The sequence below is a fragment of the Astyanax mexicanus genome, chromosome 1 (genome assembly GCF_023375975.1).
Source record: "Astyanax mexicanus isolate ESR-SI-001 chromosome 1, AstMex3_surface, whole genome shotgun sequence".
NCBI classification, from domain to species: domain Eukaryota; kingdom Metazoa; phylum Chordata; class Actinopteri; order Characiformes; family Acestrorhamphidae; genus Astyanax; species Astyanax mexicanus.
Window position 1 is genome coordinate 47029644 of NC_064408.1, and position 24806 is coordinate 47054449.

At 37.6% G+C, this 24806-nt stretch overlaps 1 protein-coding gene across 1 annotated transcript in view; it reads right to left on the reverse strand.

Moving 5' to 3' along the window:
- The window catches only part of cdk19 (cyclin-dependent kinase 19), a 93862-nt gene that overhangs the window by 16322 nt on the left and 52734 nt on the right, over positions 1-24806 (reverse strand). Inside the window, exons 5-8 of the mRNA XM_022662047.2 lie at positions 14675-14732; positions 11139-11270; positions 6791-6934; positions 2650-2719 (exon numbers count right to left, since the gene is read on the reverse strand). Coding sequence (XP_022517768.1) covers positions 2650-2719; positions 6791-6934; positions 11139-11270; positions 14675-14732 — 404 coding nt within the window. The remainder of the gene's footprint in view (positions 1-2649; positions 2720-6790; positions 6935-11138; positions 11271-14674; positions 14733-24806) is intronic.

Sequence of the window (24806 nt, forward strand, 5' to 3'; positions counted from 1 at the left end):
TAAAGAGGCTCTGTGTGAACTCTATCGGTCTATCAGCGATCTGCAGAACAAACACCCAGACGGACTGTTTATTATCGCCGGAGATTTCAACCACGCAAATCTCAAGTCAGTGCTCCCTAAATTCCATCAACATGTGGACTTTGCAACGAGAGGAGCGAGCGCGCTGGAACTTGTTTACACAAACATCCCCAGCGCGTACCGGGCGGAGCCCCGCCCCCACCTCGCTTTCTCGGACCACATGTGTGTTTGGCTGACTCCAACATACACACCACTCATCAGACGCTCCAGACCAGTTCAGAAGCAGGTGAAAACCTGGCCGGCAGGCTCCATCTCTGCCCTTCAGGACTGTTTTGAGTGCACTGCATGTGTACTGCATGTTTAGGGAGGCTGCTACTGAAGGCGATTCTGTTGATTTGGAGGAGTATGCAGCATCAGTCACTGGCTACATCAGCAAGTGTATTGATGATGTCACTGTCTCCAAGACCATCACTACACGCCCAACCCAGAAGCCTTGGATGACTGCTGAGGTACGTGCGCTGCTGAGGACCCGCGACTCCGCCTTCAGAGTGGGTGACAAGGTGGCCCTGAGGAAAGCGAGAGCCGACCTGTCACGAGCCATTAGAGAGTTAAAGCCCGCACACACCCAGAGAATCCACAGCCACTTCAAGGACACGGGTGACGCGCGGCGTATGTGGCAGGGCATCCAGGCAATCACCAACTACAGGACAATGCCACCGTCCTGTGAACGTGATGCCTCCCTCCCTGATGCCCTGAACAACTTTTATGCACGGTTTGAGGCACAAAACAACACGATGGTGAGAAAGACCATGCCCAAGCCGGACGAGCAGGTGTTTTGTGCCTAACTGCAGTGGATGTGAGGAACACTCTGCGCAGAGTCAACCCACGAAAAGCTGCAGGACCAGACAACATCCCCGGCAGAGTGCTCAGGGAGTGCGCAGACCAGCTGACAGATGTTCTCACGGACATCTTCAACATCTCCCTGTGCAGCGCCACTGTCCCAACGTGCCTCAAGTCCACCACCATCGTTCCCGTGCCGAAGAAGTCCACAGTGTCCTGCCTCAATGACTACCGTCCCGTTGCACTTACACCCATCATCATGAAGTGCTTCGAGAGGCTAGTCATGAGGAACATCAAGACACGACTGCCCTCTTCACTGGACCCCCTGCAGTTTGCGTATCGTCCCAATCGCTCCACGGATGATGCCATCACCACCACCCTTCATCTCTCCCTCACCCACCTGGAGAAGAAGGACACTTACGTCAGAATGCTGTTTATAGACTTCAGTTCAGCATTCAACACCATCATCCCACAGAACCTCATCAGGAAGCTAAGCTCGCTCGGCCTCAACACCCCCCTCTGCAACTGGATCCTGGACTTTCTGACGGGGAGACCCCAGTCAGTCCGGTTTGGGGGCAGCACCTCCAGCACCATCACACTGAACACTGGGGTCCCCCAGGGCAGTGTCCTGAGTCCTCTGCTGTTCACCCTGCTGACTCATGACTGTGCTGCAAAACACAGTTCTAACAGCTTTATCAAGTTCGCCGATGATACAACCGTGCTGGGTCTCATCACCAAAGGCGACGAGTCAGCATACAGAGAGGAGGTGCAGCGGCTGACAGACTGGTGTACAGTCAACAGCCTTCACCTGAATGTGGACAAGACAAAGGAAATGGTTGTTGACTTCAGGAGAGCACAACACACCCACTCTCCACTCAACATCGACGGGTCCTCTGTGGAGATTGTTAAGAGCACCAAGTTCCTTGGTGTCCACTTAGCAGATAACCTCACCTGGACCCTGAACACCAGCTCTACAGCCAAGAAAGCCCAGCAGCGTCTCTACTTCCTCCGGAAGCTGAGAAAGGCCCGTCTCCGTCCACCCATCCTCACACTCTTCTATAGAGGGACCATTGAGAGCATCCTGAGCAGCTGCATCACTGCCTGGTTTGGGACCTGCACCGTCTCTGACCGCAAGACCCTCCAGCGTATTGTGAGGACAGCTGAGAGGATCATCGGCGTCTCTCTCCCCTCCATCACGGACATTTACACCACCCGCAGCATCCGCAAAGCAACCAGCATTGTGAATGACCCCACTCATCCCTCACACGAACTGTTCTCCCTCCTGCCTTCGGGAAGAAGGTACCGCAGCATCCGGTCCAGCACGACCAGATTCTGCAACAGCTTCTACCCCCAAGCCATCAGACTCCTCAACTGCAGAGACTGAACTGATGGTTTTTCTGTACATGCACACACACTCTTACCCCACTTACCCCAGAAAATGGAAAGCACTAAAAACCCTACTACCTCACTGGACTCTATTGCACACTGTGTAATAGAGGTAATTACTACCTCACTGGTCTTTTTTGCACACTTTTTGCACACTGCATAATTTGCACACTGTCTTGTTATTTATTATTCTTTGTCTGTATTGTGTTGTATTGTCTGTCTGCACTTTTGTACTGTTGCACTATTGTTCTGTCTACACTGTGTTTATGTGCACCATGGTCCCTGGAGGAACGTTGTTTCGTTTCACTGTGTACTCTGTATATAGCTGAAATGACAATAAAAACCACTTTGACTTTGACTTGACTTTGACTTCCTTTCTTCTCAAAGATGTAAAATTCCACTCACGTTGTTCTCCTGAAGTCTTTCTGTAGGGTTGGATATTCTGGCATCTTTCGGATGTCTTCCCAGTCTTTATCTGAAAAGAAAAAGGAAAAAAAAAACACAAATATAAGCAGGCAGATAGACAAATATAACCCACAGGGTGCAATAATGCTGTATTGGGTGTAAAAAGCACTTTGCATAAAGTTAGAAAAACGATCATTGTGTTGTGTAACAGGCCGTTAACACGCTTTCGTCAGTCTGGCCAGTGTACTACATTTAAAATGGTGTAAATACCTTTCGACACTTGGTGGTTGGATACGTGCTTGTGGCTGTGGATCAACAACAAACGGCTCGGCTACTGATTTAGCCCAACCAAAGAGAGACTTTGTGTTGCGCTCCACTATTTTACTCACATGCTTTTACCTTTGAATGCTTTCGAATGTGACGCCTAAAGCAAAGAACTGGGGAACTACAGCAGCAAACCGGCTAAATGATCATAGTTCATCATAAATGACTATGACTTCTACATACAGTAAAGCAACTGCAAAGGGAAGCATCACTTTTTATAGCTTTTTATAGATTTTATAAGCTTATTATTAGATTTTATTAAGCTTATTTATTCCTCATAGAGAAAGAATCTGCAGTGGAATTTCAGACCTTAGTGAGAGTGAATGAAGCAAATGATTAAGTAGAATACAACAATTGGAATGAACAGAGGAGAACATCTAAAAAAAAAAAAAAATAACAATCACTTAATCTTTACTACTGTAAATTAACTTTACACACTCGTTCACTTTATCAGCCTTAAAGCTTTATAACACTATATTTTCACTACTGTTATACAGGTTTTGTTTATATTTTGCTATACTGTACTGTCATTCCCTTTTTAATCACCCCCCTTCCACATCACTATTGTCTTGTGTCTTTTTGTCTCACGCTTGTCTATCTGTGTCCTTGATGTATTGTACATATAGTGTCTCCCATTCTTTTATATTTATAATCTTATTTTCTGTACTTGCTGTATTTTTTGGGAAGGAGAGTAACGTAATTTCAGTCATATGTGTACTGTACATATGCAGTATTGACAATAAAAATACTTGACTTGAATGAAATGCCTTCATAAATTAAAAAATAGTAGTGAAAATAATGTACAGAATTTCTGATACTGTTTTTTTTTATTCTAGATTATGAATGTTGTGCAACTTTTTTACAACTTTAAATTTGGGTTGGGACAGTATGGAAAATGCAAATAAAAGAAAAGTGTTTCTTGCCTGCCTAAATTTCAAAGCCTACAATTTAGCGGCAGGTGAATATTAATAAATGAAATGAAGCTGGCCAGATCAAAAATGAAATATATTAGGTTTGTACTGTCTTTAATAAAATAAAAGCCAAAATCGATGTAAGAAACACTGTGTGTTTACTTTTTAGCATTTTCCATAATGTTCCAACTTTGAGGTTATATTATCTTTTACTTTTTACAACATTCCTTATCAGTAATGCACCTCTACTTTCTTACTGTTACTTGTACCATTCTACTTTAATGTCCATTTTAGATTAATTAATTGTTTTCATGAATTTCATTCTTAATTTGATTTTACATTTTGTAAATACATATGTATGTATGTATGGATGAAAGGATGTATGTATGGATGAAAGGATGTATGTATGGATGTATGTATGTATGCATGAATGTATGTATGTATGTATTTATGTATGTATGTATGTATAGATGTATGTATGTATGTATGTATGCATGAATGTATGTACGTATGTATGTATGTATGTATGTATGTATGTATGTATGTATTTATGGATGTATTTATGTATGTATGTATGTATTTATGTATGTATGTATGCATGAATGTATGTATGTATGTATTTATGTATGTATATATGTATAGATGTATGTATGTATGCATGTATGCATGAATGTATGTATGTGTGTATTTATGTATGTATGTATGTATAGATGTATGTATGTATGTATGTATGCATGTATGCATGAATGTATGTACGTATGTATGTATGTATGTATGTATTTATGGATGTATTTATGGATGTATGTATGTATTTATGTATGTATGTATGTATTTATGTATGTATGTATGCATGAATGTATGTATGTATGTATTTATGTATGTATATATGTATAGATGTATGTATGTATGTATAGATGTATGTATGTATGTATGTATGCATGTATGCATGAATGTATGTACGTATGTATGTATGTATGTATGTATTTATGGATGTATTTATGGATGTACAGTTGTGGTCAAAAGTTTACATACACTTGTAAAAAAACATAATGTTATGGCTGTCTTGAGTTTTCAATAAGTTCTACAACTCTTATTTTTCTGTGATAGAGTGATCGGAACACATACATGTTTGTCACAAAAAACAGTCATAAAATTTGGTTCTTTCATAAATTTATTATGGGTCTGCTGAAAATGTCACCAAATCTGCTGGGTCAAAAATATACATACAGCAACAAAATTTGTCAATTTTGGTGATGTAGCGAGTTGTGTCAATCAAATTAGCTTCATGTCATGGCCTCTTCACTTCTTGTAAGTGATTCTGATTGACTACAGCTGTTGACTTCTCATGAGCCCATTTAAATAGGGCTCATTTGACCCAGTGATTAGACTCAGCTACAAAAGCTACAATGGGAAAGTCAAAGGAACTCAGTGTGGATCTGAAAAAGCGAATTATTGACTTGAACAAGTCAGGGAAGTCACTTGGAGCCATTTCAAAGCAGCTACAGGTCCCAAGAGCAACTGTGCAGACAATTATACGCAAGTATAAAGTGCATGGAACAGTTGTGTCACTGCCACGATCAGGAAGAAAACGCAAGCTATCACATGCTGCCGAGAGGAGATTGGTCAGGATGGTCAAGAGTCAACCAAGAATCACCAAGAAGCAGGTCTGCAAGGACTTGGAAGCTGATAGAACACAGGTGTCAGTCTCCACAGTCAAGCGTGTTTTACATCGCCATGGACTAAGAGGCTGCCGTGCAAGAAAGAAGCCCTTGCTCCAGAAAAGGCACCTTAAGACTCGGCTGAAGTTTGCTGCTGATCACATGGACAAAGATAAAACCTTCTGGAGGAAAGTTCTCTGGTCAGACGAAACAAAAATTGAGCTGTTTGGCCACAACACCCAGCAATATGTTTGGAGGAGAAAAGGTGAGGCCTTTAATCCCAGGAACACCATGCCTACTGTCAAGCATGGTGGTGGTAGTATTATGCTCTGGGGATGTTTTGCTGCCAGTGGAACTGGTTCTTTGCAGAAAGTAAATGGGATAATGAAGAAGGAGGATTACCTCCAAATTCTGCAGGAAAACTTAAAACCATCAGCCCGAAGGTTGGGTCTTGGGCGCAGTTGGGTGTTCCAACAAGACAATGACCCAAAACACACATCAAAAGTGGTAAAGGAATGGCTAAACCAGGCTAGAATTAAGGTTTTAGAATGGCCTTCCCAAAGTCCTGACTTAAACCCCATTGAGAACATGTGGACAGTGCTAAAGAAACGGGTTCATGCAAGAAAACCATCACATTTAGCTGAACTGCACCAATTCTGTCAAGAAGAGTGGTCAAACATTCGACCTGAAGCTTGCCAGGAGCTTGTGGATGGCTACCAAAAGCGCCTAGTTGCTGTGAAAATGGCCAAGGGACATGTAACCAAATACTAATGTTGCTGTATGTATATTTTTGACCCAGCAGATTTGGTGACATTTTCAGCAGACCCATAATAAATTTATGAAAGAACCAAATTTTATGACTGTTTTTTGTGACAAACATGTATGTGTTCCGATCACTCTATCACAGAAAAATAAGAGTTGTAGAACTTATTGAAAACTCAAGACAGCCATAACATTATGTTTTTTTACAAGTGTATGTAAACTTTTGACCACAACTGTATGTATGTATAGATGTATGTATGTATGCATGTATGCATGAATGTATGTATGTATGTATGTATGTATTTATGGATGTAATTATGGATGTATGTATGTATGTATTGGATACTTCATTGATCCCTGAGGGAAATTCTAAAAGCCATTAATGTTAATGAATTATTTTCTTTGTATTGAATATAAAATGTTATTAGAACTATTACTGCAGGAATACAGAGCTGTTCAGGGCTTAGTGTTGAACGTAGGCCGGACCTGCAGGGAAGCCCATGACGCTGAAGATGCGATCGAGCTGGTCGTGGTGGAAGGGGTTGCTGGTTTTGATGTCCTCCTGACGACAGTGGAATATCGGTTCTGACGTCAGCAGCTCTGCAAAGATACAGCCTATCGCCCAGATGTCTGATAAAAAAAATGAAAACAAAAACATCACAATGATGATCAAAAACAGTCCAATACAAACAAATATACAGAAGTATAAGACTGATGATATAAAGACGTAAACCTCTAGCTGAGCAACAACAGAAACAGCAGAACTGCAGCTCTGGTCCAATAAAAGTCACATGACACCAATAACTAAGACCATGAGCCTCTATTGTCAACAGCTGCTGAGTTACAGGCTGAAAGTGTGTGTTATCACAGTGTGAAAGGGCTCTGAGGGTGTCTAGGTCACGAGGACTGAGGCAGCAGAGCTAATCTAAAGCTGTGATATGAGTCAGATATGAATACACTGAAGGACACACTGCATTCATTACAGTCAAGGTCTTTTCTAACCTCATGCCTCAAGGGTTAATAAACCAAAAATAGCTAAGCTGCATGCGTATAGGAAGTCAATGTATGTAATAAGATCAGTTGCATACTATAGCTTAAACCCAAAAGGGCAAAGATCATGCAATCAAATTATTTAAAATAGGGGTGTACCAAAGAAACTGCACTTCTGTACTGTGGTAGATGTTTTTCTTACATTGCATTATTTTTATGTAACATTATTATTATTTTTTTAATTATGTAACAACAAACATTCACAGGACAAAACCATCCTAATGTTAAGAGACATTGACATGTGTATGAATTGGATGCTCATTTGGAATGATCTCCACAGAAAGCTCACTAACTTGTTACTGAATCGCTGTCAGGCGATACAAAAATCAAATTAATTGCATGTTTTGTGATTGATCTAAATTAATCACAGATCTCATTTTCTATAAAAGTATTTTAAGCTGTGAAATTCAAGCAGAACAGTAAATCTTTTAATGAATAAAAGGCATACAATTTTAATTCCATTTCTTTTTTCATGCATAACATAACAGACATCATTAGGTCAGAATTATAACAAGTATAACCCACATAAAACAATTAATTAACTAACAGTTAATAAATAAACTCATATATTTCCAAATTGAAATTAAGTGAGAAAAACACTTCTTAACATTGTTTTGTTTGCCTCAAGCGATCAATCAATATCATTATTTTTTTGTGCACTAATTAATCTGTGATTAATTAATCAAAATTAACTGAATTAACTCACAGAAGTGAAATATCAGAGGACAGTTTGAAATGCCCACACCTATGTAAGTCGTGAGGTGTTATCTTGTGAATTATCTTATATTATCAGAGTTTGAGGGAGGCCTGATAATGAGTGTCAGATAGATGGGACATTCCATTTCTAAAGTTGTAAAGGTATTTGACATTCCTGGATTCACATAGTCACATGTGTACTGGAAACGCATCATAGATGGCATTACCACCCACAATGGACGGTGCAGTGGGGGGTAATGATTGTGACCAGCGTTGTCTCACTAGTCCAGCGTCAATGCAGCGTTATTTTTTTCATATACATTTTTATCCCGTTTTTCTTCACAAGGCAGCTGATGGCAAGCTGCATGTCCGGGATTCAAACCAGCGGTCTCCTTAGTCCATTAACCACTTGGAGTTCCAGTGCAGAGTTCTTTAGCTTCAATGGGAAATGTATGGGATACCATACATACCATATGCTGCTATTAATAAAAGTAATCTTTTTTAAACATTATTAGCTGCTGCTACATTTGCAAGTAATTTGCACAGTTCATCTAACGAAGGCCGAACTCTTACACAACCCGCTTGCCATTTAAATGCCTCCTTCTGTGTTGTATTCACAAAGCCTTGTTTAACCCTTTCAGACACAGTGATCACTGTATGAAACATCCTAATTTTTTCTGATTTTGATAGAAATTCTCGGTGTGCCTGAAAGGGTTCATATCACTCTGCAGTCTGTGTATTCTCCCTACAGCTCAACGAATATACATCAGCTGGCTTATAAAAGCTGGTGTTATCAGGATTCCAGATAACGTGCCAATAAAGAGCAGCCTACAGGGGTGTGCTAGTTGTATCACTGAGTAACTTTTACACAATGTGATGCAACACACAGTGATCTAATCCACTTTAAAACCAAACTACATTCCTGCAGTCTGTTTACATTTAGGAAGTATGACTAATATCAGATAAGTTATCAGACTTTTATCACCCTATTCATAATCATGTATCACAAAACACTCCTATCTACTGGGCTAAGCCCTAGTGGTGCTGTAAACACTAGCTACATGTGTGCAACAAGTTCCTGCAGAAAATACAGATAAAGATACTTCTTTAAGGTTGTAATGATACACTTGTACATTCTGGATCTTATTTAAATTATAAAATTGTGTCACATCATGATTCAGAATAATATTTAGTTAATAAATAAAAAAATAAAATTCATGACATGAAACTATAAATGAAACAATAATTCAAACAATAAACAAATTTAATATTTAATATATAAAACTTCTAATCCCCATTAGACAGCCTGTAACATTTTTTAGTTTTTTATGTATTTTATTTATTTGTTTATTTATCTATTTTACCAATTTTACTTTCTGCATTTTGTCTTTTTACATTTTTATAAAATTTGTAAATTTTATGTTAAATTGCTTCCTTCTTTCTTTTCTTCTACTTCTTCCTCTTATTTTTCCTCTACTTCTTCATTTTCTTCTTCTTCTTCTTCTTCTTCTTCTTCTTCTTCTTATTATTATTATTATTATTATTATTTGTTTTTCTTCTTGTTTTTTTTTCAATTTATAATCTTTTATTTATAATCTTTATAATCTTTTATTTTGACTGCTTTACATTTTAGCTTGTCCATGTATTATTTTACGCAGACATCTTTTAATTGATTTTGGATTATTTTTAATAAATAATTATTTTTCCACACCACTTTATTAAATCTTAATTTATTTATTTGCTTGTTTGTTTTTAATGCTTTTTCCATTTACTTTTATTGTTGTCTTGTCATTTTAGTTTAACCTGATTTAAAAAGTTATTTTAATTTTAGTATTTAATTGTATTTATAAGCTGTAAAATGCTCAGATGCACTGAAAATGAGATTTAACTTCAAGGTTGATTATCAATTGATTAATTAATTGATTGATTTATTGATTGATTGTTTGGATTAACTGATTGATTAATTTGAATTTTTTTTAAAATAATAACGTACACAGTAGTAGTGTTTAAACAAGAACATAATAAAAAAAATGTAAACAACTGAATATTACATTTTGGCCTATAAAGCCCATCTTTCATTTGGTTTATTAAGTGCATTTAAACACATTCGCTGACAGTAACATTCTGAGATGTACGCAGCTGATTCATCACCTTCTAAATCATGCATTTCCACATCCCTAGCTGTTGCCACTAACATGTGTAAAGGAGAAGTGTTAATTAATACTAGTGGGGGAAAGGTGGGCAGATGGTGTCCTGTTTGCAAATTCCCGCCTCTAAACCAGCGTATTCACAGGCCACTTCAGCTGCAGGCCTGTGCAGCATCAATAACAGCCTGTTATGTAACAGAACGTCTGCAGTGAATATTTCTAAGGCAGATACTCCACTGCTGGGCCGTGTGTTTGTGAACATGTGTGTGATAAGGTGAAGGGGGATTCATTAGTGGAGCCGTGGGGGGGGATGTGTCTTAGACAAACATTCAGGTCACACTGATTACGGTAGTTAGAAATATCACACACAGGAGACACACACTGATAGGAAATCAACAACAAAAAAACAACACACACAAAGTGCATTATATTACATACAGACACAAGTGTGCAAACACACATATACAGAAAAGCGAAACATTTAAAAAAAAAACATCTTTTAAAAGGTATAATAAAAAAAACATGTTTTTTTTCATTCATTTTAAAGTGTCTAGCTGTGGTCTACAGTAAGAATGAATGCCATGTGAGTCGTTTTTGTAAAAAAAAAAATTAGAGGTCACTGAAGAAAGAAGGTTTTCGGCTCTTATGAATATTCATACATGCAAACGTATCGCTTCTGATTGGCAAACAGCACTGCAGCGGAGAACGCCTACCTGCCTTTCCTCCCTAGAGCCATTTTTACAGTTCTAAAACTCAAAGACTTCTGAGCCTTTCCTGATCAACTTGTATTTCTGAGGATTTTCTTTTACTAGCTACTGCAGATAATAGAGGCTGAGAAACAGTTTCATACGCAGCATGCATATATCCAACTCAGAGAGCCCTATAGTACTACACAAAGGAGAAGAAAAAGTGGATTTTAGCAGAAGGAGACTTAAACTCACCGATTGCTTTGGTGTAGTGTCGCGCTCCCAGTAGCAGTTCAGGCGCCCGATACCAGAAGGTGACCACCACTGGGTCCAGATCAGCCAAAGGCTTCAGAGGAGAATTAAAGAGGCGCGCAAAACCCATATCCGCTACAACACACACACACACACACACACACACACACGAAAAAATGTACAACAGAACATCAGAATCAAGTAGAACAAATAAGCCTATACTGTGATGTCTAACAGCAGATGTAACACATTTAAATAATTAGCTTGGTAAGTATATACTCATGGTCAGCATGAAAGATGCACCTAGAAGGAATCAAAACAACACAAACGAAACTTGGTGTGTAGTTGTGCTAGACTGTCATGGAGCATCGTTTGGCATCACTGTGGTTAAAAGGCCTGGTGTCATGGTGTGATGTGTAATTTTTTACAATGTCAGATCACCTTTGGACTTTATTATAGGCTGTTTTGCAGCCCGGCGTTATATTTATGAGGTCCTGCTACCAGTGGCTCTACCTTTTCTTAACACACACATACACCAGTGTGCTGTTCCTACAGGACAATGCTTGTCCACATACTGCTGCCACCTCAAGAGCTTGCTTTGAAGACACAGATACTGGACAGCCACATCGCCAGACCCTTCTTCTGATTTAAAATGTGGGGGGTGCTTTTGGACACACTGGCCTGCAAGCATGAACTATCTGTCCCGTGAGGTTGTTTGAACTAAAATGAACTAAAATGAAATGCTTCTCTGGGGAGCTTTTGTTTACATCCCTCCCCTGTCTCTCTGTCGATCTCGGCGTGACTTTCGTTTCCGCCCACTCTCGTTTTTCTGCCCGTTCTTGGGCTCCCTATCTCCTTGTAAGGGTGTTTTTCCCAGCCATGTCCCAATCCACTAGCTGGGGCAGCGGTAGTGTATTGGAAAGTGACCCTGATGACACAGGTTCGATCCTGCGAGAGGAGCAATGTTTATTTATTTATTTTTTCCTTTCTTCTTGGGTTTACCTGCTTTGAGATCAACTGTTCTGCAATTGGGTTCAACAACCCTCTGGGCTGGAGAGCTACTAGTCTGTAGCACTCCATCCCATCACACTTCATTTTCCAAAACCCGCCACCTAATGGCTTGAAAAATATCTGCCCCATGGCCTATACCATAAAACCTACAGGAACTGTGGAATATTCAAGCTGTATGGCTGTATGTTACACATGCATTACATACTTCTTCTCTATGTGTGGTTTATTAAATATTCACATTCTGTATATATCAGTCAAATTTTGTAATCATTTATTGTTTCTAGAACAAAAAATAACATTCCTTCTAAATAGCACTGCAATCCAAAATTTTTGGATGCAACTATGTTTGCAAACATTTCTTTGAAGATGAGTGTTTTAACTGCTGAATGTTTTTACAGGAATTAACTAAAAAAAATGCTGGTTCCTCAAATTTCTGTCATTAGCACGTCTGTGTAAAGTAGCACTAAGGCAGTTCTGGCAGTTGGTACATGTACATAACAGTTCCTCTCACAGGTTTCAAAATGTCAACAATATGAAGCAAACATTTCGACTGGACTTTTTAGGGGCCCTATTTTAGAGATCTATAAGCGAGCTGTAAACTGTGCACCAGGCAGCTTCATTTATTGTGTGTCAGTGTGTCTTTGCTATCATAATGGCGGGAAAAGTACACACAAAAGGCATGTTCTAATTCTCTTAAAAAATCATGGGTGTGTTTTGGGTGTAACGTTTATTTATGAGGAAACACAAACGGAATCATGTTTTAAACTTAAAAGTGTCAAATAAACCAAAATACTCTGTGAAGCATTTAGGTGGTTCTTAACTGATGTTCTGTTCACTTGTGGTTTCTAAGACTGGTAACTTATCCTGTGCAACAGAGAAAACTCTTGATCTTCCTTTCCTGGAGCGGTCCTGATAAGAGCCAGTTTTATCATAATAAAGAGAGTATATTTTCAGGATAATCTGTTGGATTTTTTTTTTCAGATTGACAGACCTTTATTTCTTAAAGTCATTTTTCTTTATTTAGTTGAGTAGCTCTTCCCACAATATGGATTAGACCATTATTAAATAGGGCTATTCACTGTATACCAACTATACCTCTTCATAACTTTACAACTGATGCTCTCAAACATATTAAGAGGAAACAAGAAATTCAAATAATTACATATACATTCAGCACAGCTGTTAACTGAAAGCCTGAGTTCCAGGTGACCCTACCTCATAAAACTGACTGAGAGAATCCAGCCAAGATGTGCAAAGCTGTCCTCTAAGCAAGAAGTGATACTTTAAAGAATCTAAAACATTAAACATATTGTAGTCTGTTTAACACTTTTTTAACTTTTCATCAGATTCAGTTCTTTGATTAGCGGTGATCTAGACCATCATGTCTCACTCAGGTTCTACTAATTGAAATTCTTGGAGATCTTGTAACACAGCATTCCAGAGACTGGCAGAAATAGCCAGTGCTGACATCACTATAAACCATTTCACATGAGGTTATGCAATGTTACAGAGTGATCACCACATCCAACAGTCAGCACAATCCCCTCAGCTCAGAGAGGTCAACTAGAATGACCTTCAATGTGCTGAGCGTAAAGTCTGCCCAATCAGTCTGAGGCCAGGGTCACCACTGGGGTCAAACCAGCCAAACAGCAGAAACACAGTCTCTTATATTCACTGTCTGGCTTAGCTTCCACTGAGGAGCTGATAGATTAGTGCACTGTCAGTGACTTAATCATTATTTACACATTATTACAGAATCAATCGAGCAAGAAGGAGAAGTATCAGAGTGCGTCAACCGCATTGATTTTAGAATTTAAATAAATTAATTCTGTATCTAAAAAAAAGTATTAATGCACTAAATATTTGGCAACCAAAATAATTAGTCTGAATAAGTAAAAAGACAAAATAATTAATAATATATATAAAAAAATGTTGAATTGTCTGCTGGGACAAACCAATGTTTTTAGTATTCTGTGTTTATATGGTTTTGATCTAAAAAGCAAAAAAATAAATAAAATAAATAAATCATGTTGGTGCAAGTTTTGACATAATATAAAGAACAGATACAAGTTCTTTCTAAGATAATAATAAAGCTACAAGGGCATTTGCATAAATAAATAAATCATGTTGGTACATCAGTATTAAGAATATTTTATTCCAAGTCATTTGAATTGTTTCTATTGGTCCATTCATTGTAAATTTTTGACAAATTTAAAAAAATAGATACAAGTTTTGTCTAAGAATAAAATAAATTGGCAAAATTAAGCTACAAGGGCATGGCAGCAACCATATGGTTAATTGACCAAAAAGATCAATATATTGATTTTTTATTCTTTATATTACACTTTCATGCAAATATATCCTCCAGTCACAATGTATATTTTCAAAAATAATCCAGAACTATAGCTAAATAAAGGAAACAAACTGAAGTGTGCTGAAATGTAACATTTCATAATGTACATAACCGGATCCAAAAGAATCATGTTTGAATCAAATTGTTGTGGACATTTTTCTATAGGGCTTCTTACCAATTTTGACTCTCCCTCGCTCCGGGCCCTCCCCCATCACCAGGATATTGGCAGGTTTCTACAACAGAGAGAAAGAATAACAGTCAGCCAATTTCATGAAGAGTGTTGAGTTTCTGGCAGAGGCCTTTATCAGCAGGGAGGCGCTGATTCAGCAGGGGAGGAAGATGTTCTAGCCTCCCCACAGCTTTAGACAGGACGCTTGTATATGCAGTACATTATATCAGACAGGATTCTCCAGTATAGAACAGCATGTGTGTGTTATTGAAATATACTGTATAAAACAAACAAAAGATAAAGATTCAGTCTAGTATCTCAATTCAAGGCCTGTGGCTTGTTGCACACCCAGTATAGAGTTATAATAATCTCTGTTCTAACCCTTATCAGAAAAAAAACCTTAAAATAAAAACTTAAAATACACTTTTAAATCTACCTTTAACTGAATAGTTTACCATTTGACCAATAATCAAGCAATTACAAACAACTGCTAAAAGGACTCTTATTGGTGTAGCATGAAGTTATTTTAAAATGAGCTTCTCCCTACACATTCTTCATTGGTATTCAATGGCCTCCTGTAGTTCATTGATTTTTCTTCTCCACACATTTCTTTACACAGTCCCAGTTATACACGTTGTAATACTAATGAAAAGAATTCAGGTATTTTAGGAAATACATTATCCAACATTTTATGATATACAGTATGAATAATGTTCTCGGTGTACCCAAGACTGGAGTAAAGTAAATGCTATAGGGCAGATATATATATAATCTACCTTAGGTAGACATGTAAAAAAACTGTGTAAATTTTCCTTCAAACATAAAAAAAACATGATGTGTTTGATTTGATGTGCCCTATTTGACATTGCACATTATTTGATATGACCACTACTCATGCGCACCCCTCAGTAAAGATGCTGAAACAGTGGCTGTGTCTGAAACGCAAGAAACGCTGACTTGATGTCTTGCTGCCTACGCTTAGAACACAGTGCAGTTTTAAAGGTCTCGGTATCAGAATTAAAAAGGGAACCATATATCCTGATTAGGGTTGCAACGGTATGAGATTTTCACGGTATGATAACCGTCTCAGAAAATACCGCGGTATCACGGTTATCACGGTATCACAGTTTGTTACATATATTATGAAACTGACCCTTAAAGAAATTACAACAAAGGTTTTTTGTTCAATTAACTATTTATTGTAGAAACCTGGAACAACTATATAGATAATGTCTCCTTAAAAAAAAAAACTGTACACCATTAGGTGAAGGAAACCAGGTTTTTCCACTACTCTTAAGGGCATTAAGGGTGTATAAAAAAAAAAAAAAAAAAAAATATATATATATATATATATATATATATATATATATATATATACACACACACACACACACACGTCACACATTACATGTCCTCTAAGAAGTAAAGATCCTGTGTTTAAACTATTCAGTACAATATTTAAGTTTAAATTATTTAATATCTGATAAACTGAGCCTGGGTCAGTGTCTGATCAACAACTGTTGTAAACGTCCGTTTTACTGCCAAGTTGGTAAATAACCAGATACTGCAGAAAGAGGGGATTTATTTCTGATATGATCCTCACAATAGAGATTTCTATTTTAAGGCTTTCACACAGAGTCTGGTTTTAACATTTGAAAAACAGGCACGTCAGAATTTGAAAATTAACGCATGTAAATGAATGCCGTCTTTCACATCCAGTCCGGCCAGGACCTTTACACGGACACGTGCATCCATCGTAGCACGCACTTCACGCCTGTACCTGCGTGCCCAAATTTCGGATAACTCAGCGCTTTTGCGGGCGCTTACCGCAGGGGTTGTGCACGACTACAATGAGGTTTTATTTATGTTCAGATTAAAATTATAAACTAAACACATACTTTGCGCTGCACAGCGGGGTGGTGTTCTCGGAGATGGGAGAACAGGTTTGGCGTATGTCCACCTTTAGCTGTGACTTTACGGCCACATTGATTATAAATCGGATAACCATCCTCGGGTGCGTTCGGCGGGTATCCGAAATAGTCCCACACTGCTGATTTTAGTTTAGCCTTTTTTTAGGCGGACGGAGATTTGTTTAGTCTGATGCACTTTCTGCTGTTCTCACCGCTGTGTGCTGAGCAGCTGAAGCGGAGCAGAGCTGCGCATGCGCGGGTGAGTTTCTCCGCTGGCTTGCGTTTTACCGGTAATAAGCAAACACACACGGTATGATAACCGTGCATTTTAATACCATGGTATACCGTGAAACCGGTTACCGCTGCAACCCTAATCCTGATATTCCCAAAGTATCTACAGCTCACTGCTGGATATGAGTATTTATTAGGGCTGGATATCGTTTCAAAACTTTCAATACTGATATGACATTTTGAATTCAATACCAATACCCAAACAATATTACAACAATTTTTTTATACCTTTTTCTAAATTGTAACCAAAACATACAAAAAGCAATAATTATTCTCACACAATGTATTTATTTAACAGCTGACATTAGTAATCTCATTATCATACTGTCACCAGCAGAGGCTCCATCTTTAATTAATTATAATCATGAGAAATTTTAATCATGATTAATGCATCCAGCATATTTACTTTAGTGGTGTCAATCACTTAATAACAAATTATAATCATGATTTTTTTTTTATGTTGGTAGTTTCCTGTATTTTTTTAAGAGAACAAGAGACAGCACAAGTGAGCAAGAGAGAGGACAAGAGAGGGAAAGACAGTGCGAGAGAGCAAGAGAGAGTGTGAGTGGGCGAGAGACAGCGCAAGAGAGGGAAAGACAGTGTGAGATAGCAAGATACTGTAAGTAAGCAAGAGAGGGCAAGAGAGGGAAAGAAAGTGTGAGAGAATAAGAGACAGCGCAAGAGAGGGAAAGACAGTGCGAGAGAGCAAGAGAGAGTGTGAGTGAGCGAGAGACAGCGCAAGAGAGGGAAAGACTGTGAGATAGCAAGAGACTGTAAGTAAGCAAGAGAGGGCAAGAGAGGGAAAGAGAGTGTGAGAGAATAAGAGACAGCGCAAGAGAGCTAGAGAAAGTCAGAGAGAGAGAGAGCAAAAGACAAGTGAGCAAGTGAGCAAAAAAACAAGAGAGAAAGCGCGAGAGAGGGGGAAACAGCACAAAAAAGGGGGAGACAGCGCAATAGAGGGTAAGACAGCAAGAGAGAGCACGAAAGAGCAAGAGACAGCGTGAGAGAGGGAGAGACTGAGCAAACATTGTAATAACACTGCAATATCGCAAAAGTAATACAATTGCAACAACACAACAGTAAAAGTAAAATGTTAATAACACCATAGTAATAACAACAGTCATACAGTCTTATCTATCTATTTATCTGTTTTTATCATACAGTCTTATCTATCTATTTATCTGTTTTTATTTTTTATTTATCTGATCTCATTAAATTTCTTTCAAATGTTTAACTTTTTCAATCTCTTTGTTGATGTTTTGCTTTGTAAGCACTGGTATTTCCTTCAGGAAAAGCTTATCTTGTTACATTTTTTGTCCATTTCAGCACCCAAACTAATGCTGAGTATTTATCATAATGAGCAATTATGAGCATCAACATGCCAATTTTGACTGGATGTTACTGAGGTCACTAATATGAATACTACCATGGTAGCTAAAAGTATGTAAAGCAGTACATATCATAGCATATGACACATGACTAGAGTCTGGGATGGTTGTGAAAACTTCACATACTGGTCACAGTGCAGGCCTGCATGAGTCCTACTATACTGTGTTCCAGTAAACCTACCAAATCCAGGCCAAACCAAAACAAACAAACCCATTAACCTTCTACCAAACCACAGAGACTTTAGCCTGAATTACAAATACCACACCAAAACACACGGAATGCTCCCGGCTTCTTCTTCAGAGCAAACATGACTTCCAAACCTCACGGCTACAGGCTTTTTCAGGGAAGCGCTGCACCACTGGTCTCAGTTTGTCTGCCGTGCTCTTCAAGACAACCACAGACACATTAAAATACAAAAGAAGAAAAGTAACGAGGGAACACCATCTACTGTGTACATGAGTAACAGACCAAACCATCAACACTGTCACAAACCTTTGCCCATGAACTGGAAGTACTTTTCTATAGGTGCATTTAATCAATCAATCAGTCAAACAACCTTTACTAAACTCAGAGTACATTAAGAATGTCAGTGTAAAAAAAAGAATGATAAATAAAAGCAAAAAAAAATTGAAATTCCTATAAAACGTTACCACAATCACATAAAACATCCCCAGGCTGAGTGGAGGTGATTATAGACTAATGGTCAGTTTCTCAGGCAGTAATTAAGCCTCATCATGGACTGCACAGCATTTCTAACTAAGATTTTCCATTGAATTTTATACGACTATGACAGTTATGCAAACTGGTTTAATGTGTTGGAACTAAAGACCAATTTTTCCGTCCGGTAAAATGTCCTGGAAGTATATAGTGGTGGTATACCATAAAAAAAAAAAAAAACAGAAACAGTCAGTGATAACACAAAAATCCAGATGGTTTGAAGGCAGGAGATACTGTACAGTATGGTGTGCAAACAAATACTGTATGAATGTGTCGACAATTATTTATCAATAAACAATAACAAATAAGCTTTTATGAATCAAACTCTTTTCAAATAACCCTTAACTTAAAACTTAATCTCTTAATTGCACGTCTAAAAACCACCTCACAGACTGTTTACCAGACTATCTGGCAACCGACCCTGCTGATTCATTCTAGCTCTACCAAAAAGTGGAAAAGGATAGAGACAGATCCAAACCCACTTTACTTTGAAGACAAGAAAAAATAAAATCAATGGAGTTTCCCCTGGTAGAATAATGAAATAATAACATAATATTCCTTCTGCATAATAAAATATATTACATAATATATATATATATATATATATATATATATATATATATATATATATATATATATATATATATATATATATATCAGCATAAACTCGATACAGTTCCCTTAAAGTATTATTGTACTGCATTTACCTGTCACCTCAATAATACCGTGTTTTTTTGCAGACCAATTACAGTCAGGCCAAAAGTGTTGCAATTTTTTTCTCACAGAAAATTAGTGCAATTACACATGTTGGATTACACACATATTAATTTCCTTTGTGTGTATTAAAAAAACAGAGAAAAACAATTGCAAATAGCAAAATTGATATAATTTCACACAAAATCTAAAAAGGGCCAGACAAATTTCTTTTGGTAGACACAGCTCTGGAAAAAGATTAACCACTTCAGTTTCTGAATCAGTTTCTCTGATTTTGCTATTTATAGGTTTATGTTTGTTGTTTTATTCTATAAACTACGCCCCACATTTCTCCCAAATTTAAAAAAAAAAATATTGTCATTTAGAGCATTTATTTGCAGAAAATGAGAAATGGCTGAAATAACAAAAAAGATGCAGAGCTTTAAAACCTCAAATAATGCAAAGAAAAAAAAGTTAATTTCTATAAAGTTTTACGAGTTCAGAAATCAATATTTGGTGGAATAACCCTGGTTTTTAATCACAGTTTTCATGCATCTTGACATGTTCTCCTCCACCAGTCTTACACACTGCTTTTGGATAACTTTATGCCACTCCTGGTGCAACAATTCAAGCAGTTCAGTTTGGTTTGATGGCTTGTGATCATCTAGCTTCCTCTTGATTATATTCCAGAGGTTTTCAGTTAGATACAATCAAAGTAACTCATTTTAAGAGGTATCTTATTTTTTTCCAGAGCTGTAACTGTGTGATTGATTTATTTTCAGGGTATGCAAACAAATATTAAGTTGAAGGCTGAAAATAAGTTATGCTACAGCACTCTTGATCTGTTGCAGGGGCCAGATGGCTCACATACGAAGATTGATCATGAGTGAGTTGCAACATCCAAGTTTTAATATGATGACAGATAAACCTGGATGGAGAAATCTGCAATTAATCTTGAAACTAGAAAGACAGCCAGTTATTGACAACCACATCAAAGCCAGAAGCCCTTCATAACCTTCTATAGTCTCTGAACATCCTGCTGGAAATTGCTAAACACACATATACTGTTTTACACAACAGTAAGAACTGAACATTTATTGCATTTATAACAACTTCTGAACTAAAGTGTCATCTGTAAAACATGCCTGACAGCTTAACGACAGAGAAAGAGAAAACTGATGAGCACAGAATAATTTAACACACTGTCCTAATTATTCCTTTACTATTGTCCAAAACACTGTGTGTATAAATGTGTGAGTGTGTGTGTGTGTGTCTGAGACCCTTGAGTCTCTATGAGTGTGTCCACAGCGTCTCATAGCACCTAGCAGGAAAAAAAAAAGAAAACAGACTGTGTTGCTATGGCAACAGCAGCCGTAATGAGCTCCATTATTCAAAACGCAGAACACCAACAGCAACGCCTGCAAACACATTCACTACCCCACTGTGTGTGTGTGTGTGTGTATGTGTGTGCGCGCTGGGGAATAATATATGTATGACCTGATCAACATGTAAATTCTGTGTGTGGTACTGAAAGAAATTTTAAGGCACTAAAATTGTAAAAAAAAAAATATATATATATATATATACCGTATACTGATAATATTATAACTGATAATATCAAACCACATAAACTCATTTATATATATTTTTTAATTTTATATATTTAAATATTGTATGATTACTAGTTCTCCACTGTGAATTCAAACAGCAACAGAAATGGTTTCTTGTTTTAATAAATAAATGAATAAATAAATGGCACAGGACATTGGTAGAGATGTAGATTTCTACAGGTGTAAGGAAACACTAGTGAAATAATTGCCGGTTGTAAAGAACTGAAATCTTGTGTGGTACTGTAATATAATGGCATTATTACAACAAGTAATATTTAGTGAAATGTATTTCCTTTTACCTATTCCACTATCAGTTGTGAGTGATACATTTGAAAAATTTAAGTATTTAGGAAACACAACAACTCATGTAATAAGCAAAAGTGAACAAAGCTTTGCTGAATTACCATATTTATCGCACTATAAGACGCACTTTCAGTTTCTGGTCTATTTATATACATAGGACCCACTGGATTATAAGACTAATTTTAGGAGACACTATAAGGGACTTCTAATTCAGCAGGTCTCGATGCTGGGTGGTGGTGGTGGTGGGGGGTAGCTAACTAAGCTAAGTAAAGCTTTCTATATTAAGTAGGCTTTAATAAGCAATTTAAAGTTATACTCACTACCTACTACATTTTTATTATGCCTTCTTATTGATTTCATCTAAAAATATATACGGTACAATACTCATAGAAAATGCTATAGAGTGAACAGTATAGAACAGAGCCAACACATAGTTAGCATCTTGCTTATACAGCCTACAATGAAGAGGCCAGGTAGTAAATCACAATGTATAATAGATAAGTTAAGGGTAATGACTACACATTGATAGTGAGTGTAAGACACTAGGGGACACATCCAGTAAGCCAACAGAATAGAAGCAGTCAAAGGCAAGAGACTAAACTCAATTATTATAAGCTGATTCAACTCAAAGATCTCTGTTTGAATGTACCATTTAGAAATATCTGATTTAATGTAAAACAGACTTTATTTATTTGAGTTGAAACTAATTGTGGGTTTACAGTGCAGGAATGTCAACAGCTACCCATCACAACAAACAACAAGGAGGGTCAGAGAGTTTGCCTTGTGGGTTATGGGGGAAGCATTTCTATGTGAAACCATTTGGTTTTAATTCTCAGGAGCTTCAAGACCACAAAATAATAGGATTTGCTACGGAGGTTGGAGTCTGTAGATGCGGAACCTGTTAAGGGTGACAGAATTATAGCAGGGTTTAAATAAACCACCTGAGGGAACAGAAGCTCAGCCTTTACTTACACCCTCACACACACTCATGATTAAGTGATGAATCCAATTCCTGGAACTTGAGAGTATGCCTGACCTTACACATGCACAAGAACACACACATACACACACTTGGGTAATGTCATCAGTATGTTTTTTCCACTGAATTATGTATTTCTGTACCTAATACTGCTAATACTGTATCTAACCCTAATACCACTAATGCCTACACCTAACCTCAATCTTCATATTAATCCTAAAATGCTTTATGTGTTTATGTGTGTACATTCTACACTCTTAATAATAAAGCATCCAAATGGTTTTATGGCCCAATCCCATTTCACCCTATGGCCCTACCCCACTGTTTTGCAAGTGAGAGGGGGGGGGGGGAGTGTTAGGGCTGCCCTCCTTTCTGAAGACAGAAAATGCCCTAAAGTTTACTAGTTAAACTAGTTAAACCAGTTGCTGAACAGTAGCGCTTAACTGCTCTATATCTGTATTGGGTGCTTGAAGGGTTGTGCCAATTGTTAAGCGGAGAATTTCATCCCTTCAGTTGTAACTCTGTTCTAAGGGGAAGGGTTACACTCAAAAAACAAAAACAAGGGGAAGGGGTACAAAAGAGAAATGTGATTAGACCTCTGAGTTGAGATTTTTCTAAACAGAACCATCGTTTTTCCAGCCTTTGTTTTCAGAAGTGTTCTAGAAGACTGTACATGGCAGCACACACAACAGGAGTCCAAGTTGTGTAATCTCAGTTGTGTTAACTGCTAAACCGCTGTTTATGAAATCCACAAACAACATGGTTAAGGAGGTCAGCTCTGTCATATGACCTCGGTCACCTAAGGGTCAGCTATGTCCTCACAGACAACAGAAACATTTAGTCTCTGTCAGTTAATCGCTTTGGCACCTGCAGAGCTGCTGCTAGCTTTCCTGTACTCAATACAATGCATATAGCAATACAAGGGTTACAATTTAATGTACAATACACAGCTCTGAAAAAAAAGAGACCACTTAAAAATGATGAGTTTCTTAGATTTTACCAAATTGAAAACCTCTGGAATATAATCAAGAGGAAGATGGATGATCACAAGTCATCAAACCAAGCTGAGCAGCTTGAATTTTTGCACCAGGAGTGGCATACATTTATCCAAAAGCAGTGTGTAAGACTGGTGGAGGAGAACATGCCAAGATTAAAAACCAGCCTGCTGCTTCTTTTTTTTCACAAAAGCAATGTCATTGTACAGCTAAACATACTTGAAGGAGAACACTAACAACTAATCTTCTTATATCAATCATCCCCAACATCAGGTAGAATCACATTGACTGATATTGGCGGAGTGAGGCTCTTTTGGGCATTATCGGAGATCAGACTTGCAATCTCCCAACGACAGAATCGACATTTAGACAGATGCAGGAAATTGCACGCTTTTTCAACAGCCTGTGATGAGTCTTACTGAGTTCACTTAAGGGAGGACTCTGTTTACACAAAGACACCACTGCCTCAGAGTAAAGCAAAGTGAACTAATGTAAATTCCCACTGTTATGCTTCCAGTCAATAACAATACTGAATTTCAGTCTTTTTTTATTAATTTCAGGTGAAAAGTTTAACAACTTAAAGGAAGTGTAGTGAAACATGATTACGAGTAAGGACATCGGTCAAATTGCCTACATCTGTTTGCCCCAAGCATTCCGAAATATAGTGCTTTTAGCTGATGCTCCCAACAGGCTTACAATACAATAGCGCCACAGCGCTGCCCATGCAAAGATATGGCTATTTATACTCCATTAACAAGCGCAAAGTAGCTCCACAGTTCATTGGTAAAATTCTGAGGATCCTGACATTTAAAATGAGGCACTAAGAGCTTTGAAAGTGTAAAAGTAATTTATTATAAAACACTATTTATAAACACAGTACCTTCAGATTGGTGCAACAGAAGCCAGCAAATATTTAGTATATAATATATTATATATTTTTTTTTATTTCCCCCGAATTCATTTTGCAGTCTTTTCCCCTACCCTACCTATTTGTTCGTGCTCGTCAGTCGACTTATCATTACATTTTTGCCTGAAATTACGTGCCTATATCTTGAGGGTTTCTATTCAAGCATTACATATAAAGATTTCATGTCTGATAAGAAACATTACTGAAAACCTTTATTTTAATTGTAATAGAATATTTTTATGTAAATCTGCAACTGTAAAAATATAATGAATACAAATCATAAAATTGGCACTTTCCTGAACATCATTTTAAAATCCAAACCTTTAGCTTTTTTATGTTTGTCT